This window comes from Drosophila takahashii, chromosome X, assembly GCF_030179915.1.
Source record: "Drosophila takahashii strain IR98-3 E-12201 chromosome X, DtakHiC1v2, whole genome shotgun sequence".
Lineage (NCBI taxonomy): Eukaryota > Metazoa > Arthropoda > Insecta > Diptera > Drosophilidae > Drosophila > Drosophila takahashii.
In genome coordinates, this window is record NC_091683.1 from 407,264 (window position 1) to 427,562 (window position 20,299).

General features: G+C 54.3%; 5 protein-coding genes across 5 annotated transcripts; 3 read left to right on the top strand and 2 right to left on the bottom strand.

Moving 5' to 3' along the window:
- Positions 1 to 646: 646 nt before the first annotated feature.
- mip130 (Myb-interacting protein 130) lies at positions 647 to 12,269 on the bottom strand. Its single transcript, XM_070219204.1, has 2 exons — positions 12,119 to 12,269; positions 647 to 3,697 (listed from the first exon to the last, which is right to left on the bottom strand). The coding sequence occupies exon 2, from the start codon at positions 3,674 to 3,676 to the stop codon at positions 908 to 910; it is 2,769 nt and encodes a 922-aa protein (XP_070075305.1). The 5' UTR covers positions 3,677 to 3,697; positions 12,119 to 12,269; the 3' UTR covers positions 647 to 907.
- Positions 3,895 to 11,566, bottom strand: Rbcn-3B (WD repeat-containing protein Rbcn-3B). The gene is made up of 2 exons (XM_017151106.3): positions 11,028 to 11,566; positions 3,895 to 10,020 (listed from the first exon to the last, which is right to left on the bottom strand). The coding sequence occupies exon 2, from the start codon at positions 9,896 to 9,898 to the stop codon at positions 5,312 to 5,314; it is 4,587 nt and encodes a 1,528-aa protein (XP_017006595.3). The 5' UTR covers positions 9,899 to 10,020; positions 11,028 to 11,566; the 3' UTR covers positions 3,895 to 5,311.
- Positions 12,270 to 12,694: 425 nt separating the features above from the next.
- Edem1 (ER degradation-enhancing alpha-mannosidase-like protein 2) lies at positions 12,695 to 16,559 on the top strand. Its single transcript, XM_017151194.3, has 3 exons — positions 12,695 to 12,985; positions 13,038 to 14,166; positions 14,225 to 16,559. The coding sequence occupies exons 1-3, from the start codon at positions 12,867 to 12,869 to the stop codon at positions 15,875 to 15,877; spliced, it is 2,901 nt and encodes a 966-aa protein (XP_017006683.3). The 5' UTR covers positions 12,695 to 12,866; the 3' UTR covers positions 15,878 to 16,559.
- Positions 16,560 to 17,699: 1,140 nt separating this feature from the next.
- Positions 17,700 to 18,266, top strand: LOC108063805 (uncharacterized). Its single transcript, XM_017151016.3, has 2 exons — positions 17,700 to 17,891; positions 17,956 to 18,266. Exons 1-2 carry the CDS (start codon positions 17,726 to 17,728, stop codon positions 18,264 to 18,266), a joined length of 477 nt encoding a protein of 158 aa, XP_017006505.1. The 5' UTR covers positions 17,700 to 17,725.
- Positions 18,267 to 18,683: 417 nt separating this feature from the next.
- Ldaf1 (Lipid droplet assembly factor 1) lies at positions 18,684 to 19,919 on the top strand. The gene is made up of 4 exons (XM_017151006.3): positions 18,684 to 18,827; positions 18,980 to 19,169; positions 19,337 to 19,549; positions 19,611 to 19,919. The coding sequence occupies exons 1-4, from the start codon at positions 18,825 to 18,827 to the stop codon at positions 19,844 to 19,846; spliced, it is 642 nt and encodes a 213-aa protein (XP_017006495.3). The 5' UTR covers positions 18,684 to 18,824; the 3' UTR covers positions 19,847 to 19,919.
- Positions 19,920 to 20,299: the final 380 nt, after the last annotated feature.

The following is a 20,299-nucleotide window of genomic DNA, read 5'->3' on the forward strand; positions in this document are numbered from 1 at the left end:
ATTACCAATAGAAAACCCTTCCCATAAATAACTTGCACCATTTTTCACACTTCCTTTTATTGAAGGAATTTTCCTTGCACTATTTTTCACACTTCCTTTTATTACCACGCCATGGTTCATCCAAATAAAAGAAGGGAAAATCAAAGAAAAGTATTTGTAATAGAGCCTGCATGTATGGATTCAATGAATTATTTAGAATTTTTTGTTTTATACGAATGAATTAATTAGAATTTTGAGTTTAATAGAATTGAATGAATTTGAATTTTTCAGTTTAATAGAATTGAATGAATGACAAACGACAATTTCTTTTGAAGAAGAAAATACCACAATTTTGCGATTAAATCTGCATGAATTTTATTTTCCAAGCAGTTGATTAGTTAACAATTTTCCTCTTTTTGTTCTCAAAAGAAAGCACAAAATAAATCTGGCAAATTCAAAAAATTCATTCATTCAATTCGAAATGAATTAGAAAAACATTCAATTTATTTCACATAGAATTAAATTAATCAGAAACTTCATGGCATACTATGATAAAACAAAAATTGAATGATTCGAGCAGGGCTCTAATTTGCAAATACAATTTGACACTGCTTTAAGAATAGAAATAGATTACCAATAGAAAACCCTTCCCACAAATAACTCGCACTCTTTTTCACACTTCCTTTTATTGAAGGCTCTCTTACAAAGTCGGTGCTATACATAAAAAAAAACGTTAAGGGATCCCAGCGATTTCCGTGGGCCATGTTGATACATTTCTTATTGCGACGCGTTCTCCGGAACTCTCCACTCACACTCGTGTTCAAACGCCCGGGAAAATAAACTAAATAAAAAAAGTCGGTATTCGGCAAGCGAATATGCGGAGGAGCTGGGGTCTGGTGCTCGGTGCTCGATCCTGGGTCCTCGGCGGCTACTTCACGTACAGGAACTCCTCCTCCTCGTCCCCCTCCATCTTCAGCTGCTCCAGGCCAACCATGTCGTCCTCCTCCTCCGTCTCGGCTGTGGATTGGAACTCCTCATCCGACTCCTTCATCGACTCGATGGTGATTTGCGTGTCCTCGGTGGCGGCCGGCTTGGGCGACTGCTCCTCCTCGGGGTCCAGGTGCTGCTCCTCGGTGTCGTGCTCGTGCTCGTCGGAGTCCAGCTTCTCCTCCTCCTCCACCTCCTCCTCCTCGGTGTCCATGAGCTGCTCCTTCTGGTCCTTGTCCGCCTGCTCCTTCTTCTCGGCCTGCTTGGGGCGGCCCTTCGCTTTCGTCTTGGCGGTGTCGCCAGAGGGCTCCGCCTGCTTGTGCTCCTGCCCCTGATCGGCATCCCCCTCGTTGTCCTCCGACTTGAGCGACTTCAGGTCATCGCCCTCCGCCATGCGACTCGCGCTGCGCTCCTCCAAGCTCCTGCTAATGTCCATGGCTATGTACTCCAGCCGCACCTGGACGCTCTTCTGGAAGACCTCGCTGTTGTCGCCGCAGAAGAGGTTGCTGCGCACCTCCTCCAGGCAGCCCTCGAGCACCTTGTTCACCTCGCCGACGTCGCAGTCGCCGCCGAGATTCTGGGTGACGATCAGCAGCGTGGTGAGGTTCTTGAGCAGCCGGATCATGCGGGGATTCTTCACCATGCCCTTGTTGATGTCGTCCACCGTCTGCGAGGCCTTGGCGCGGCACTCCTCGCGCAGGTAGGTGGGCGAGATCATGGCCTGGACGTTGGGGTTGCGCGTCAGGCTGCTGGACATCTCCTGCACCTTGGTCAGCTCGAACATGAGCTCGCCGTTGAGCCGCTCGATGGACACGATGTTGAAGGCGTACTGCCGCTGGAAGTTGTCGGCGATCTGGCGGCGGTGGCGGTCCCCGTTCTCGTCCTGGCTGACCATCTCGCCCATGGCCAGCTCGGCGGTGGCGTTCATCTTGTTCAGCCGCTGGATGCGGTCCGCCTTGACGGCGATGTGCTTCTCCAGGTGCACCAGGTGCTCCAGCAGGGAGCTGGAGTAGGCGTGGTGCCGCGCCAGCTGCTGGCGGATGGGGCTCTCGCCGACGCAGTCCTGGCCCAGCAGGGGGTCGCTCTTGTTCAGCTTCATGCTGAGCGCGTTCCGGGCGGCCGCGTTGTTGCTGGCCAGGTGCTTCTGCGGCTGCTTGGCTCCGGCTGCTCCTCCTCCGCCGCCTCCTCCCGCCTTGTCCTTCTTCTGCAGATAGTTGTTGCTCAGGTTGGCGGTGAAGCCCAGGTTGGTGGTGAAGCCCAGGTTGTTCGTCTGGTAGATGCTCATCAGGTTCGGCCGGAAGTCCTTGGTGAAGCTGTGCAGCGGCAGCATCTCGTGGAAGTTCTCGGAGACGATCTCGTAGTCGGGGATGGCGTGGGTGCCCAGGCCGGGTCGCTCGAAGGTCACGCGGTACATGGCGTTCAGGGAGTCGTAGGCGGCCACCGTGCCGGCGAAGATGCCGTCCTGGGGCGTCCTCAGCCTGGCGGTCACCTTGGTGCCCAGCGGCAGGGGCATCGGTATCTTCTCCGGCATGTCCGCCAGCAGCACCGAGTCCTTGAACTCGCCGGGCTTGCGCGACTGCAGCGTGCGCATCAGCTGGCGCTTCCTGTCCAGCTCCTTGCGCTCCTCGCTGAAGAAGTTCGCCGAGCAGCGGCGCGGCCTGCCCATCCGCCGCCGGATGTTCACCCACTCGTGGCGGTTGAGGCTCCGGGTGCCCAGCCGCGGCGCCAGCTCGTTCACGTGGTTCATGAACTCGTCGCGGCAGTCGAAGAGCGGCCGGTCGATGTACGAGTAGAACCACTCGGCGATGGCCCACTTGTGGGCCTTCGGCAGCTTGAGCAGGTTGCGCAGCCGCAGGCCGATGGACTGGCCCAGCCGCTTGTTGGCCAGCGCCGTGGCCTCCGCCTGGCTGGCCTCCTCCTCGGCAGCCGCCGCCGCCGCCGCCGCTGCAGCCGCTCCCTTGCCGCCGATCAAGTGGGCTCCTCTGCCGGATCTGGGGCCCATCTTGCTGGCCGACTGAGCCTTCGACGGCGTCTTCTTGTGCTTGCCACCAGCGGGAGCAGCAGGAGCAGCAGCCGACTGACTGCTGGCCGAGCTGGAGCCCTGCTCACTGGATCGCATGTAGCGGGAGACGACGCCCTTGCGCTTCTTCAGCACCTTGGAGGGCGTGAGCGGGGTCTTCTGGGCGGAGCCTCCGCCGGCGGAGAGCGGCGGGCGGCCGGGCAGCTTCTTGGGGGCCAGGCTCATGCGCAGCGGCTTGTCGTCGTTGATGATGTTCTCGTCGTAGAAGAGGCGGTTCCGCTTGCGGATGCGGGCGGGCATTCCGCGGGCGTTCAGGGTCAGGATGGGGGCCTTCTGGACCTTGGGCTTCGGGGGCGGGGCACTGCCCACGCGCTGCAGGCCCAGCGTGGCCAGGCTGAAGGCCGGCGGCTCCACCTGCTCCTCCGGCTCGCTGGTCTCGTTGCTGTCCGGCTCCTCGTCCTCGTCCTCCTCGTCGACGTGCTCCTCCTCCTCCTCCTCCTCCCCGCCGTCGTCGTCGTCGAGATCAAGATCATCGCGGTTGTTCTCGTCGTCCTGGTCCATCGGCTGAACGTTGTTGCTGCTGGAACCATCCTCCTCCTCGCTGAGAGCGGCGGACTGCCTCCGGGCTGCGGCGGATGCGGAAGCTGCTGCCTTCCTGCCCCGGCCTTTGTGGGCTTCTGCGACGGGCATTCTCACTGGGCGAGCAAAAAGCTGAAATTCGAGGAGCATAGAGTTTGTCAGTTGAGAGGGCAGTAGATTAGATTATAAATAGTGTCTAAGGTAGTTACAGCAGGCAGACTGTACTTAACTGTACTAACGAAAACAGCACGGCCACACTGCCTTCAGTGTGCTTCAATCCCGGCGTTGGCCACACTTTTTTTTACCGCCACCAGTGGAAAATGCCAGGATTTGCTCATGTTTGGTTGACTTTATTTGTTGTATACTCCGTACATAATTGTTGTAGTTGCTTCGTTTCGTTTGTGTAATACTTTGATTGAAGGATTTCGTATATAAGTATGCATGTATCTTCACATATATATCCATGTAAATATATATATAATTCGTAATTGAAATTAAGCACAAATTCAATTAACTCTCTCACATAGTACACGTGTGTTTGCCTGTGTTGTATTGAATACGTAAACGAACACATATTGCAAATTCAGTTGGGTATATATATGTATATATATATAGAGTTAGGATAAATAGTTTTAACCGCATTTCTGGGTTTGACAGTTGACTTCTCAGGCCCCCGAGTACCGTTATTCGCTCGATGCATCGATGCACACTAACGCCGCAAATAAATTATGTGTGTGTATTGTGTGGCTCGCACTTTATAAACAGATTTCGATTTTCCTATAACATTTTCACAGAACAACAAAGACTTTTTACACACGCTTTAGCGGAAATATTACATCGAAAGAAGAAACTATATGGGAATTACAGTAATTATAGTATTCAAAAAAAAAAAACTCTTCGCTCTCTAGTTAATGTTCGTTTTCCTTCTTGGTGATTTGTTTTTTGTTTCGTTTCGTTTCGTAACTTTGCTCAATACATTTGTTTAGGTTTATTTTAGATATATATATATAACAATACATTAGGCATAACAAATATCAATAATAATAATAGTAGCATACAATAGTAATAATAATAGTTGTGTAATAATAATAACAGCTTTTCATTCTTTGTTTTTTATCGTTTTTTCATTTCCTTTGTTGTTTCTCGTGTGGTTGTGGTTGTTGTTTGCCTGCATCTGGTTAATTGTTGTTTACTTTGTTAATATTTGGATTTAGTTTTTGTTTTTTCCGCATGGGAAGCGAACAACAAGAACAGAAACACGTGTTTAAAGAGTAGATGGGTAGTAAAAGTTTAGCACTAAAAAGTAAAATGGACGTAGCAGGGGGAATATAGGGGGCATATTAAAATCGTGTAATACATTAAAATACATACAGATACAGATACGGATACGGATACAGATAAGTTACAGATATATAGGGTAAGTATATAAATAAATAACAAAATGTGTGTTGTGAATTGTTGTTTGCATTCATTTTGCTTAGTTTTCGTTTGCCTAAGTTTTTGACTTAATGTTGCTTAGCTTTTCTTTGTTTCCTCTGCCTTAATTATTTTTAACGAAACGCCAGACGTTTCTGTTTTTCTTGTATTTTTGTTTATTTTTGAATAATTATTGTTATGTCGTTTCTGCTCCTCCTGCGAATCATCCTGCTCCTCCTGCTGCTTTTGAAGCCCGCGCTGATTGCCTAATAACATGCTATACACCCCGAAGGACTCTCCTTATTATCCTGCTCCTCCTCTGCTTCCTCCCTAGACATTGAATCGCGTCTCCGACCCGTCGGCCAGCATTAAAGTCACCGTGCGGTTGTTGATCCACACCAGCTTGGCCAGCCGCATCGGGTTGAGCCGCGACACGTCCGGAATGGGCGCCGTGGAGTAGCCCTTCGTGCAGCGCGTCTGCGACTGGCCCAGGCCGAACATGCCCGTGGAGGTCTGCCAGAAGGAGAGGCGGTTCTCGGCGCAGGAGTACGAGACCAGGTACTTGCCGTCGGGCGAGAAGGCCAGCGAGGTGATGGGGTGCGTGTGGGCCGGGATCATCTGGCACTTGTTCTGGCGCAGCTCGTAGATGGCCAGGTTGCCGCTGTTGGCGCCCACGGCGATGCGGCGCGTCTGGGCGCAGTGCGAGATCTGGTTGAAGCGGCAGATGGCCGGGCAGAGGTCGGCCAGGCCGCGGCTCTTCAGCTCGTTGCTGTCCACGCAGTGCAGGGCGATGTCCATCACCTCGACCAGCAGGCCGGCGATCTCGGACTGCATCTTGTCGATCAGCATCTCCACGCACTGCAGGATCTCGCCCTTGGCCTTGTGCAGCACGGACTGGGTGAGCGGCGCGTTGATGGACTGCGCGTTCTGCTGCATCGTGTTGTACCTGGCCACCTCGCGGGCCATGGTGGTGATGAAGGCCGCCGGCCGGGCGGTGGCTATCAGCCGCAGCGCGTGCCTGGCCGTCCGGCAGGCGTCGGCCTGCGGGGTCAGCGGCAGCTTGTAGTTCAGGTTCGGCACCGCCTTGCCCTCGCACGAGATCTCCAGCAGGCCGAGCAGCACCTTGGACACGTCCAGGTAGGGCTCCCACACGGTGAAGCCCCTGCCCAGCAGGTCGATGGCCGCCCGGCGCAGCGGCGTGTACTGCGGCAGCTTCGGGGACGGCGGCGCGTACAGCAGGTGGGCCAGGGCCATGGAGGTGAGCCGGGCCAGGTTGTTGGCTATGCCGAAGCCCTCCACCACACTCGACTTCCTCCGCTCGCCGCCGGCGGCAGCGCCACTGGTGAGACTCGCTCCCGTGGCCATGCTGATGCTGCCCCGGTGGTTCGGCGACTCCTGCGAGATGTCCTGACCGAACTCGGCTCCTATGACCCCTAGAAGTATGACTGCCGTGGTCTGCTTGCGCTTCAGCTCCGACAGGCTGGATGGCTTGCGTATGATCTCCTCCTCCTCCTCCTCGTAGTCCTCGTCCTGGTGCGGATCGCCGCCCGCCACGTTGCCGGCACCTCCAGTTCCGCCGCCTCCTCCTCCGGAACCTCCTCCCACGCCTCCTCCTCCTCCGCCGCCATTGCCGCCCGCTCCTCCGCCCGCTCCGCCACCCGCCGGCTGGCTGATCAGCGCCAGCTGCTGCTGGGCCCCCCCTATGGGCTCCGTGTGCGTGTAGAGCGGCAGGTACTGCGCCCAGCTCTCGACCAGCTGCTTGCGGCCCTTCTTGCCCATGCGGGTGAGCTCGCCGAGCAGGATCTGCTGGGCCGCCTCCCGGATCTCGATGCAGTGGTGCTGCCAGCGCTTGACCATCATCTCCACCTGCGGCCGCTTGAACTTCCTGGGCTCGAGGGCCTCGATCTTATCCGGCAGCAGGAAGCAGTGGTGGGTGGCCAGCAGGCTCCAGGCGTGCTTGATCTGCGAGACGTGGTGGGCCAGCAGCTCCTCGCGCTCCTCCTCGTTGCTCAGCGTGGAGTCCGTGCGCTGGGCCAGGCGCTGCAGCTTCTTGTGCTTCTCGCTGTCCGGCAGGAAGGAGGCCGCGCTCATCGAGAGCAGCGTGTTGGACATGGCCACCAGGGCCAGGATGTGGTTGGTGGTCAGCGTGGTGCTCAGCTCCCAGTGCAGGCGCGAGGTGAAGACGGCGGTCAGGTGCTCCAGGCGCTGCAGCTCCTCCGGCAGCGGGCGCTTCTTGGAGCTGGAGGGCAGCTGGAGGCCCGGCGGAATGGCGTAGTTGTTCTGCCACGTGGGCAGCAGCAGGGACATGTAGCCGGCCTTGGAGAGCACGCCGTAGGAGATGGGCACTATGGGGCGCAGCAGGCCCAGCCGCGTCTCGCACATCTTGTCCAGGTGCGGGTCCAGGCCCCAGGAGTGCAGCAGCGAGAGCAGCAGCTGGGCCACCTCCATCACGTGCGTGACCTCCATCTTGGAGGCGATCTTGCTCCGGAGGTCCTGCTGCTCCTCGTGCGGCTCCACCGCCTTCTGCAGGCTCTCCACCTTGGCCTGCACCTTCTTCTCCACGATCTCGGTCTTCTCCTTGAACTTTTGCACCAGGCCGTGCTTGTCCTTGTCCTTCAGGATCTTCTCCACGTCCACCGCCTTGTTCTTGACCTTGCTGAAGAAGTCGCCGATCTTCTTGCTCGCGTCCAGGTGCATCGACTTGCCGTCCTTGGGGTTCTGCAGGTGCACCCCGAGCGACTCCAGCGTGGCCGGCGTCATCTGGGCGTACTCCTCGCTGTGCAGCTCGAAGATCAGGCCCTCGATGTCGAAGAAGAGGATGTGGCTCTCGGCGTCCTTGGGGTTGGTGCGCAGTCCCTGGATGACCAGCGGGTTGCTGCGGTGCTTCATCAGGAAGTCGAAGTTTCCCTGGTTGTGTCCCTGCAGCTGCTGCAGCTGGTTGATCCCGCGCTGCGTCGCGTGACGGATGGCGTTCATGTTGCGCGACTTGAGGCCGCGGAAGAAGTGCACTGCCGGATTGGCCATGCCCATCTCGCTGGCCGAAGTCCCATTGGATACAGTACCACTTCCCGACCCTCCGTCCTCCGCCTGCTCGTCGCAGGCCGACAGCACCTCCTCGGCCAGCATTCCGTGGAGCACGCGGTCCAGGTGGCCCGTCTCCATCTGCCACACGTACACACTGCCGTCCGAGCAGCCCACGATGAGGAAGTCGTCCAACGGGCGCCACTTGATGGTGACCACGGGGAAGAGGTGCCTGCTGGCCAGGGTGACGCACTTGCGCTCCTGCAGCGAGACCAGCGTCACCGAGTGGTCCGAGGCCACCGAACAGATGCACTTGAGAATGCGCGGGCTGCAGCTCTCCGGCGGCACCAGCAGCTGCGTGATCTCGCCGGCGTGGACGCAGAAGCGGTGCAGCAGGCTGCCGCTGTACAGGTCCCACAGGCAGACGGCGAAGTCGATGCCGCCCGAGAGCAGGTGCGACTTCTCGTAGCGCGAGTGTATCATCGAGGGACAGAGCAGGCAATTAACCCTTCCACGATGGCCGTACAGGATCTGGTGCGAGGGCCAGTCGCTGAAGTTCTGCTTGATGCCCACCAGCAGCTGCATCATCACCGTCTGGGTGGCCGGCACGATCACGATGCTGCCGTCCTCGCGCCCGATCACCAGGCGGCTCTGCTGCGGCAGGTAGATGCTCGAGGTGAGCTTCACCGGCGACTCCGTGATGCGCGACAGCTGGTCCAGGATGCCTACGGGCGGCGGGTCCATGATGGACCAGGCCTCCACCAGCGAGGTGCACACGTGCGGCTTGAGCACGCGCGGCGGCATCTGCTTGGCCTGCAGGATGCTGATGTTGTCCAGCGGCACCTCCGGCACGTTCCACACCGAGATGTAGCCCTCGGAGTCGCCGCGCAGCAGGTTGTGCTGCCCGCCGGCGCCCTGGAGCAGCTTCATGGCCGGCGGGCAGGAGAGCACCTTGTCGCCCGCGTGCTGCAGCACGTAGTACAGGTAGGGCGCGTCCCGGACCACGCTCTTCGAGTGGAACTCCTTGTTGTCCGGAATGCAGTTGGCGGGCAGCTTGTACAGGTAGCCCTTGCCCTCGTCCGTCCAGAGCATCACGCGGTCCGAGGTGAGGAAGTCCCCGCCCTGCCAGCGCTCCCGCGCCGGGGCGATCACGGAGCAGAGGACGGTGAAGTCGCCGGCGTCGTAGATCTGCCAGTACTTGGTGCAGACCAGCAGCACGGTGCGCTGGTTCTGGGCGCAGCAGTTCATCGTGATGGCGTTCAGGCAGCGGATCTCCTTGGACTCGTTTTCGTAGATGGGCTCCGCGTGCTTGTTCTCGTTGCCCGTGAGCGTCCAGACCTTCACCGTGCCCGTGGTGGTGATGGCCAGCACCACGTCGTCCTTGCGGCGCATGGGCCGCAGCACGTGGAGGGCGGATATCCAGTCCGGCTTGACCTTGGAGCTGAGCACGTAGATCACCTCCAGGCTGAAGGGGTCCATGACCATGATCTCGGCGTAGTAGCCGATGCAGAAGAGGCGCACGTCCTCGCTGTTGGCCGTGTGGTAGCTCTGGATCTGGGTGTGCACCTGGGGCAGCTTGACCGCCTCCATGCACTTGCCGTCCGTGAGGTCCCAGGTGCACATCTCGCCGTTCTCCGACGAGCTGACCAGGAAGTTGTTCTCCGGCAGCAGCGAGGCGCGCACCAGGCACAGCACCGGCGCCGAGTGGCCCACCAGCAGGCAGCGCGGCGACATCTTCAGGGTGCTGGGCTCCACCTGCCACAGGCAGATCTGGCCGTCGTAGCAGCCGGTCACCAGGGTGAACTGGTCGTCCGAGAGGAACACGCTCGAGATGCAGTGCGTGGGCGCCGTGGGTCCCCACAGCACCACCGGCACCACCAGATTGGTACTCACCATGCTGCTGCTGGTGGTGTGTGCTTTACCCAATCTCTGCGGTGGATCTGCAACTGGATCTGGATCTGGATCCTTCTCCTCCTCCGCCGCCTTCCTTCTCGCTGCTGATTCGCCTACTGCGGTCTCTGCAAGAACGGTTATTGAGTAAACATTTGCTCACGTCCACCGTCGGTGGGCCCCTGTGTGCGTGAGAACTCGAGATTGGGATCGGGATCAAGTGCGTGTGCGGTGTGAGGTACAGTGAAAGCTGCTAATCGGTGACTCACCCAAGGTTTTTCGATTGTTTTTATTTCGGTTAATTGGGATTCTAAGCAGGTAGTGCTGCTTTAAACTATTTAAAACTCATTGTGTAAGGTATTCTTATTGGAATGGGCTCTTTTTTTTAGCTCTAAATAGTAGTATTACCTAACTTGCAATGAAAAAGACTCGTTTTTAAAGTTTTCCGCAAACTCAAGAGATCAAATTCTATGAAAAGGTAAACAAAATAAATTAATAAACAAAGGTTTACAATAAATAGATATTTATAGGAACAAATTCTTTGGTTTTTGTATTAACTAGGGAATTATAAAAGGAACTTTTTGTTATACAGTTTTCCCAGCTACAATATCTAGATATCTATCTCTACACCTATTAAGGTATCAATCTTTCAAGAATCCAACTTTATCGTGTTGGTGATTTCTAGTCGGGTTTTCCCGTCCTAACTAACGAACATGTCAGTCGGAGTGGCCTGTAAAGCTCTCCAGATAAGGCCGTCAAACAGGTGACAACCGTCCCGCTTATCTGCGCGTCCACCTTGGGCAGCCCTCACTGTACCCAGTACACCGTACACCGTACACTGCGCACACCGTACTCCACTTGGAAATCGGAATGTCCAAAGATAAACAAGCGTTATACAATATGTGTGCGGTTTGTGCGGCACTGGCAAAATCGGAGATGCGTTCCAGGCACGGATATGTATATATAGGGAGTGGGAAATGGGGGGAGGTAGGGGGTGTCTCGCCAATTGAAAGATCAATTAATTGGGCGACAATTTGGCATGGCAATTTGAGCTGATTTTGCCTTTGCTATCACACACACACACGCACACAGGGGCAAACCATAATAATTGTAGATAACTTGGCGTTTAGCTAACATTTTTCAGCAGTTTTCCGTATTGGGGTGGCCGATTCGCGCGTGATTCCTATTCCAATTCCGATTCCGATTCCTATTCCTCCAAGGTACAGATTCCGATTGCCTCCGGATATGGAGAACTTAATGGTCCAACGGCGATGGTGATAGTGGTTATTGATCCTGGTCGACGGACATCGTCGTCGCGGTGACTTCAGCTCGATTTCGATTCTAATTTATGGACACGGGACGGGCGAAACGCACACCACCCCCCGAGCACACCAACACACGAGCACTTTTCTTTGCTATTTTGTTATTGCTTTTGCTGGCCACCTTTGGGTTTTGGTGCTGGGCATTTTTCACTGCACACTTTCCACTGGACAATTGCACACTGGTCGGCACTCCACGGGAAACAAAATTAAACACTTTACTGGCTGCACTCTGCAGGTATTTCCCTTGTATTTGCTTTTTTCCTGCTCTTTTTTTCTTTTTTTTGTACACGACGTTGGAAAAAAGCAACGAAAGTATTTATCGACCGTGGGGTTCTCGATAGGTTTTGCGTGTGCGCACCAAGGGTTGCCACCGTCGCCGCAGCAGCGGGCGCTCTGCTATCGATGCCATCCGTGCGAGCGGCGACAGCCCTGTCTTAAAAATTTAATATTTTCCCCTAATATTTTTTAATTTTGCAAATATATCGAGGGGGGAGCGAAATGAAGACGCGAAACGATACATCCCTAGCCTACGGGTTATGGGGAAGGTTTCGACGGGGTTTCTGGCTGGCCAGGGCCAATCCCACATGGCTTTGACCCACAATGTTGTTACTTTTCGCCCAACGGACAATTAAGCATACGCAATTGCATTCGGAGGAATGCGTTTTAAGGGGGGAACACAGGGTATCCGGGCCATGATGCACTGCCTCCGGAGGGGGCGCGGCAGTGTATCCCCCACTGGGGCCTATTTTCCCAGCGATCGCGATGCAGAATCGAAACCCATCGCTGCCCGTGGACAGGAAGGTGATTCGTTGTACCGCAGGCCCAACAAAGGCTGGCCATCTCTGGATGAGCTCAGCCGGAGGGTCTCCGGGCGTAAAAACTAATACGAAAGGCAGTTACTCACCACTTATTGCAGTTGCTTCTGTTGTGGGCAGCCGTTTCGCTGGTTATTTTGAATTTTAAACACTTTTTACCCGTACGAACACACACTTTTGAATGGGCAAAAAAAAACACAGGTCGGTGCTGCCAACTCGCCGCGAATAGAAGAAGAAAAGGCGCGCGTGCCGCGCAAAGCAACCACGAACAATCGGTACAGTTTTAGGCACGAATTTGAGTGTTTAGCAATGGAAAGCCGCGCTTTTCATTTATAAAATAAATTTTAATTATAAACACAATTTTTTGGGACTGTTTCTAGCTGCTGTGGTCTCTTGCAGTCGCTAAATAAAATCAGTGTGCGATTTGGCCACCCTGCCGATAGTTATCGGCCAGCAACAGCTGATTGCACCCTACAGCGGGGCATAGCCGATTGTTAAGGTTTTTGTTTTGGTACAGCCTAGGAAGCAGTATTTATTTATTAACAAAATTATAACTTATTTCTGTCAAATAAGTAAGGTGTTTTTAAATTCAGATTGTATATAAAATTAAAAACAATATGTAGATGGGTAATAATTTTAAAATACTTTCATATATTTCTAAATAATTAGTAAAAATCCGAGGATAGGGTATTGAGCGGTCGAGGCAACTTCGCGTTGTTGTGATTTTGCGACAACGTAGCCGCATTCGACATCCACATATCCACATCCACGCTGGCGATGGGGCACTGACCATGCCCATAATTGAATTAGCGGCCCTGATTGATTGACTCTCCCACGATGCAGCAGCAGATGACCGGAACGGTGATCCTGAGCTGCGCGGTGCTCCTCCTGCTGGCCACCGCCGGCGGAGCCAACGGCCAGAAGCAGTACTCCAAGGCGCGGAAGCTGGAGCTGCGGTAGGTCGATCCATCCATGGGCAAACTAAAGCTAATCTCGAACCCTTTCCAGGGAGGACGTGCGCCGCATGTTCCAGCACGCCTACGAGGGCTACCTGCGCCACGCCTCCAACTACGACGAGCTGCGCCCGCTGACCTGCGACGGCCACGACACCTGGGGCAGCTACTCCCTGACGCTGATCGACGCCCTCGACACGCTGGCCGCCATGGGCAACTTCACGGAGTTCCGCCGCGTGGCCCGGCTGCTCGAGGAGAAGATGAACTTCGACCGGGACATCAACGTGTCCGTGTTCGAGACGAACATCCGCATCGTGGGCGGTCTGCTGTCCGCCCACCTGCTCTCCAAGCGGGCCGGCCTGGCGGTGGAGCAGGGCTGGCCCTGCCGGGGTCCGCTGCTGCGGCTGGCGGAGGACGTGGCCCGCCGCCTGCTGCCCGCCTTCGACACGAGCACGGGCATGCCCTACGGCACGGTGAACCTCCGCTACGGCGTGCCCAAGGGCGAGACCTCGGTGACCTGCACGGCCGGCGTGGGCACCTTCCTCGTCGAGTTCGGCACGCTGAGCCGCCTGACCGGGAACAGCATCTACGAGGAGGTGGCCCTGCAGGCGGTCCACGCCCTGTGGGCCCACCGCTCGCCCATCGGGCTCTTCGGCAACCACATCGACGTGCAGAGCGGCCGCTGGACGGCGCTGGACTCGGGCATCGGGGCGGGCGTGGACTCCCTGTTCGAGTACCTGGTCAAGGCGGCCGTGCTCCTCAACCGGCCGGAGCTGCTGGACTTGTTCCACGAGGCCCGCGCGGCCATCGACAAGTACATGCGCAAAGAGGACTGGTACGTGTGGGTGGGCATGAACAAGGGCCACGTCACCCTGCCCGTCTTCCAGTCCCTGGAGGCCTTCTGGCCCGGCATCCTCAGCATAATCGGGGACACGGAGCCGGCGGTGCGCACCATCTCGCGATACATCGGGGTGTGGAAGAAGTACGGCTTCCTGCCGGAGTTCTACAACATTGCTGCGGGCGAGGCGTCGCCCAATCGCGAGGTGTATCCCCTGCGCCCGGAGCTCATCGAGTCGGCCATGTACCTCTACCGGGCCACGGGCAACGAGTACTTGCTGGAGCTGGGCGAGCACATGCTGGAGACGCTGGAGTTCAGCGCCAAGACCAAGTGCGGCTATGCAACGGTGCGGGGTTTTCTTCCAAGGCTTTTCAAAGTTACTTAGAGTTGACTTGCTCTTTCAGATCCGCAACGTTGTCACCCACGAGAAGGAGAACCGCATGGAGTCGTTCTTCCTGGCGGAGACCAGCAAGTACCTGTACCTCCTGTTCGACGAGGACAACTTCCTGCACAACGACGGCTCCGGCGGGGAGCTGCAGTCCACCGAGGACGACGTGTGCGTCGTGCAGGCGGGCGCCTATGTCTTCAACACGGAGGCCCATCCCATGGACATGTCGGCCCTCCACTGCTGCCACGCCCACCACGAGGACATATACGCCTCGCTGGACCTGCAGCGCTTCACTCCGCGGGCGATCTTCGAGCGGAGCAGGGAGCGGCAGGTGGCGGCGCAGGAGCAGTGGGTGCCGCAGTGCCAGCCGGAGAGCCACGAGCACTTCTACAAGGAGCAGGAGAGTGTCCAGGGGCAGGAGGCTGGCCGGGAGCAGGGCGCCAGCACCACCATGGCCGTGGACATCGAGGTGTTCGATGAGTTCCAGCAGCCCGCCGGCGACCTGCTGGTGAGCAACTTCGAGCGGATTCGCGAGGAGCGGGAGCTCAACGAGAGCCTGCAGAGGAGCGAGGTGCCGCGCAACCAGTTGACCGTCAGCGACCTGGACGAGTTCTTCGCCCAGCGACGGGAGAACTTCGGCAGCGCCGCCGAGGCCCTCAACTACGTGCTCGCCTTCATGGGCAACTACACCATGGACGTGGCCTTCATCCGGGGCCTGCAGCTGTACAATGCCAACATCAGCGGAGTGCTGGGCACAGGCGCCCAGAAGGAGTACGAGTCGCGCATGCGATCCCTCTGGCAGCTGTACGAACTGGAGCAGCAGTACGCGGCCAACATCCGGCTGATCCAGGGCCTGGGCCTGCTGGCCATCCAGGCGGACAGCGAGCGGATGCGCGGCTACTTGGCCGAGGTGCTGGACAGCCTGGACAGGCCGGATCTGCAATCTCCGGCCAATGCCTCCTCCTCGTCCCAGTTGGGTGGCATAAGGGAAGTTATCCTGAGGGCGCGCCATGCCTATGCCATGGCCATGGTGAACACCACGGCCATGCAGGAGTTCGCCATCCGCATCTACCTCAGCGGCACCTCGGAGGCCGGGGTGCGCATTCACCCGCTGCTGGAGCCCGAGGAACTGATTCGCGAGGAGCGGCTGAGGCCACTGAAGGCGGCCGAGGAGCGGAGCCTCTTCAGCTACGCCCGCCGCATAGTGGACTTTCGCAAGCGCATGGCGGAGACGGTGGACCGCCTGCAGACGCTCATGCAGGACGTACCCGCAGCGAAGAGTAAAGAGGCCGCTGAGTCGGATTCTCAGGTTGCAGGGGCGGATGCGGATGCGTCCACGGTCTACGCTCAAACCGAGGCCAAAGAGGCGGCGAAGGCACAGCAGCAGCAGCAGCAGGATCAGAAGTTGCAGAAGGAGAAGCTGGCGGAGGAGGGCTCCGGCTCCGGGCAAGAGGAGTCCGGCTCCGTGTGGTCGCAGTTCGTGCAGACCATTCTGCGCAAGACGACCGTGCAGCGGGTCAAGTTCGACGAGGCCGTTCTGCTGGAGAAGACGCGCAAGGCGCTGGAGAAGCACGCCCACAAGGAGCTGCCCCACCACCTGTTCGCCTGCCACCGGCCGGAGTACATCGAGGGCTTCGCCTACCGGGACTTCTATCCGGAGGCGCTCTAGTTCCCCAACTAAACTCGACTGATCTGTAGATATATATGTATAGTTAGTGAAGGGGTATTCGCTCTGTGAGGGTTAATATAGTTAATTCTCAAGGAGCACTCATTGGTTTTGGAGCATGCAAATATACCTCAACCTCGCTAGAGAACTGTCATCTCATAGGGTTCCCTAGAATGTTACCGATCATTATAGTTTTAGTACTGGACATAGTATTTAGTTTTTCGACATGCTTTTATTGTTGTTACGCAAATATACTCAGTTCAATGTGAAATCCAACTGAGAACTGGTGCCACGATTCTTTATATTTAAAAAACAAGTTAAAAAAGATAAGCAAAGAAAATGTAGCGGGAAATAATGGTTTTAAAGGTGTAATTGATTAGATTTTAAATCGTAAAGTCAAGTTGGATTTACAACCTTAATCCTTAAACCCTATTTTAAAGACCAAGTGCGAATACCCCTTCAGCGTGCCGAACGTCAAGTGGCTCCACTTGCTCCGGCAATTAATTTATTAATATATACTTAGATCCCCAATTTTTTTTCGTGGTTCACCCAAGACATTACCAAGGCTTATACATATTTATATCTATAATAATCCCATTTGGGATCCGTGTGTCTGCGTGTGCGTGTAAACTATTTGCAATGACTGTTGTTGGCTGTATTGTAATTAAATTGATTTATTTCCGTATTTATGCATTCAATTATATTCGATTAGGCTGAAATTGACGACATCGAGTTGCACAACCCGAAAGGTATATAAGTATAAACTTGAGGCAGCAAAGTGCCGGATGTGGTTGCCACCTCATCCTCCGCCTCCTGGGAATCCAGCGGATTGCGGCTGCGATTGGTTGGACACGCAATGCCAATCGCCCGAATGGGTTTATTTTCGGAAATTGCTGTTTACTTCGAGGATTGGGTTTTTGGGCTTGTACCAAATTACGCCAACGACATGAAATGGAGCCAATATTTGGGTGGTTGGGTGCAGTGATGCGAAAGGTGAGCCTTTTGGAATTTGCAATACAAATAAATAGTCATATATTTTTAAAGGTATGCGATTTAATGTTTGTATTTGCTCAATCGATATGAAACTTGGTATAAAAGTATTGTCTCCAGAAGAAAACAATTTATATCATTTAAATTTCCAGCAGCAAGCCTATATGTAAAAATAAACAGTCATATATTTTTAAAGGTATGCGATTTAATGTTTATATTTGCCCAATCGATATGAAACTTGGTATGTGGGTAGTCTAAAGGAAATAAAAGTATTGTCTCCAGAAGAAAACAATTTATATCATTTAAATTTCTAGCAGCAAGCCTATATACCTACATATCTTATAAGCAAGGTACCCAAGTCACTACTCATCACTGGCTGGAATCCTTTTACTTTCTCCTGACCCAATCGCACACATTGTGGATACCCCACAGCAACTGCTGGGGAAATTCGCCCGACAGGCGCCTCTGACGTTGGCGAAACTGTGATTGTGGGTCACACCACCACCGACACCCCATGGATACCCCCGCGGAGATCTCCTGCTCCTTGGGCCTTGGCTTCGTGGGCCTCGTGGGGTGCGTCGTGGGGATGCGTGTGCAGTATTGGTAACATTGCCTGCCATCCGGCAACAATGGGAAAACTTTAATGAGTACAAGTTGCTGCCAGAACGGAAAGACAGGAAGGACAGGCGGACGGACAGGTGTCCTTGCTGCAGCCAAGTGCGCAGCCAAGTCAAACGAACCGAGCACGCCACGGGTAGCGGACGGGCTCCTTGGATTTCCCTGCAGAGAGACAGCTCCTTCGGGGAGCTGGAACCAAGGAAAAGCAAAGGGAACTGAAATTGATAGTTCGAGTTGAAAACCATGAAGCCGCCACTTGAAACCGCCGACGAGGGCGAGGAGGATGGCGAGGGACACGATCACCACGAGGGGGATCCCCGACCGCTGCCCTACGACTTCGAAAAGGAGCTGATCGAGAAGTCCAATCGACACATCCGACTCTACGAGACCTTCGTTCCAGTAAGCAGGGGTAAAATAAAATATAAAAAAGGAAGAATTTTAGAAGATATCAATCATACCATCTTGTTTTGCAGTCTATCCACTCACCCGCAAGTTCTACGCGCAGTTCGAGCAACATCAGCCGCCGGATCCGCTGGGGTACCTGCGGCACACTTGGCCGGAGAAACAGGTGGAGCGCCAGAGGCAGCTGGCGAAGGCGGTTCCGCTCCTGGAGTCGCAGGTTTACGGCTGGCTGCCGCTCCAAAGTGGCGAGCGGGCCGCCCATCTGAACTTCCTGCACGCCCCGAAACTGCGGTGCGGCATGACTGTTCACGGGGAGCGGTTGATCGCGGACAGGATTACGACGCGACCTCCTTTCAACGGACTAAGATTCCTGCTCCACTAGTTATTAGAATTTTTAAATAAGCGTTAAAACCCAGAAAAGATTATTGGATTAAAAATGTGCATAGTACAAGCAATTTAAGTTATATCTTTTAACTTACGAATAAATAATTATGTTATTTCATAGAGTACTTAAACTCTTCGGTTATATCCACAGTTTAAATTACGATTCAAGGGTTAAATAAGCGTTAAAACCAAAAAGAGATTATTGGATTAAAAATGTGCATAGTACAACCAATTTAAGTAGTATACTAAATTTATTATATTTTTTTACTTAAGGATACATAATTATTATCTTATTTCATAGAGTACTTGTACTCTTCGGTTATATCCACAGTTTAAATTTCGTTTCGAGGGTTAATTTGAATTACCCCACCGAGGTGGCAACGCTGTAACGATAACTTTTGTCCCAGGGCTGAGTTGCCGATATTTATTTGTTTATTTATTTTGTTTTTCCTTACTGTTGCTTTTTAATCAAGCAAATTAACCCGGATAACAAACTGGACTTTTCACCTGTGATGAGCACGGAAACCGCCTGAGACTCCCGCAGCAGCCGCACAACATGGTGGGTGTGGGTGATCCGGGAGAGTCCATAGATTGAATGGCGAGTCAAAGGTCGCATTATAATAAGCAGCCGGCTACTAATCACTTTCGATTTCCACCATGAATATAATCCCTCTAATAAATACTATTGATCTGATTCGATTGCTGTTGCAGGCTCACTCAAACAAGGCGCGCAAAGCGGCCAGAGAAGCGAATGCCCAGAATGCCCAGAAGTCGGCGGAAACGAGAACGCAGAACCCGAAACAGGAGCCCCAAAAGGTGGAAACCCCTGGCGAAAGCAGTGCAGGATCCCCCACAGCCGACCAATTCCTGGAGAGTCTGCTCCAAACCCTCTACAAGTCATGTACGTCGGCTAAGTAAAGCGTAATTAGAGTTACTGAGTTGTTTAATTGCTAATTGTCATTCCAAAACCCGATCTGCAAGTCATTAACCTGAGTTGTCATGAAAGTAATTTGTCATAAGTTCTAAAAGCTAATCACTTACCTCTTACAATCTCCACCGATCTTGCAGGGCTTCATGTGCGTCGCCTGGCCGAGTTTGTGATGTCCGAACTGGGCGGGAATGACTTCCTGGAGGCCATCGCCGCCTGGTGCGCCCGGAACCCGCACATCGCCATCTGCCTGCTGGCCGGCGGCCTGGTCTTCCTGCTCCCCTTCCTCATAATCTTCGGCTTCGGCATCGCCACCATGGTGATGACCTTCACTGGTCTGCTGGTGCTAGAAGGTGGGTTCCCCGTCGTTTTTGCCTGGAATTGCACTTCACTTGAATGGACCTCTCTTTGTAGGCACTCTCCTGACCATCGTGTCCATGGTGTTCTTCGCCTGCCTGGGCGGGTTCGCCATCATTGTTCCACTCTTCGGTGTGGCCGCCGTGGCCGCCTATTTCGGCTTCGCCCAAGTCTACGGGCTCTGCGACGGAATGGAGCGCCACAAGAGCGCTTTGGTTAAGTTCGTCAGGGATCAGCGCAGCCCGCCGCCTGCTCCTGCGTCCATTTCCGAGGAACCCACTTCGACTACATAAGCCCATTCCCCTTGCCCAACAAACATAGTTATTAAACAAATAAAGACCAGTGCTTGGATGTTTCCTAAATGTATCTGTAAATCTTTTTTAATTTGAAAATCGCGCCAACATATGTATTTTTTAAGCAGGTTGGCAGCCAGCTAAACGAAACTGCTTAGCCAGGAATTCAACCACTCGATAATGTTTCGATTTCTACTCCTGTTATTGCGCACTGTTAACTTCCTATGCAATTTGCACTCAAGTCTGTTAACTCGTCACTCAATGTTAAGCCTGGAACGCAACCATCTGCTTAGCCAGGAACGCAACCAATTCTTGAGTGCTGGAAAACCCCATGATGCCCACTCGATAAGTGCGATAATCGATAATGTTTCGATTTCCACTCCAGTTCTTGCGCACTGTTAACTTTTCACTCCAGTTCCTGCGCACTGTTAACTTCGCATGCAATTTCCACTC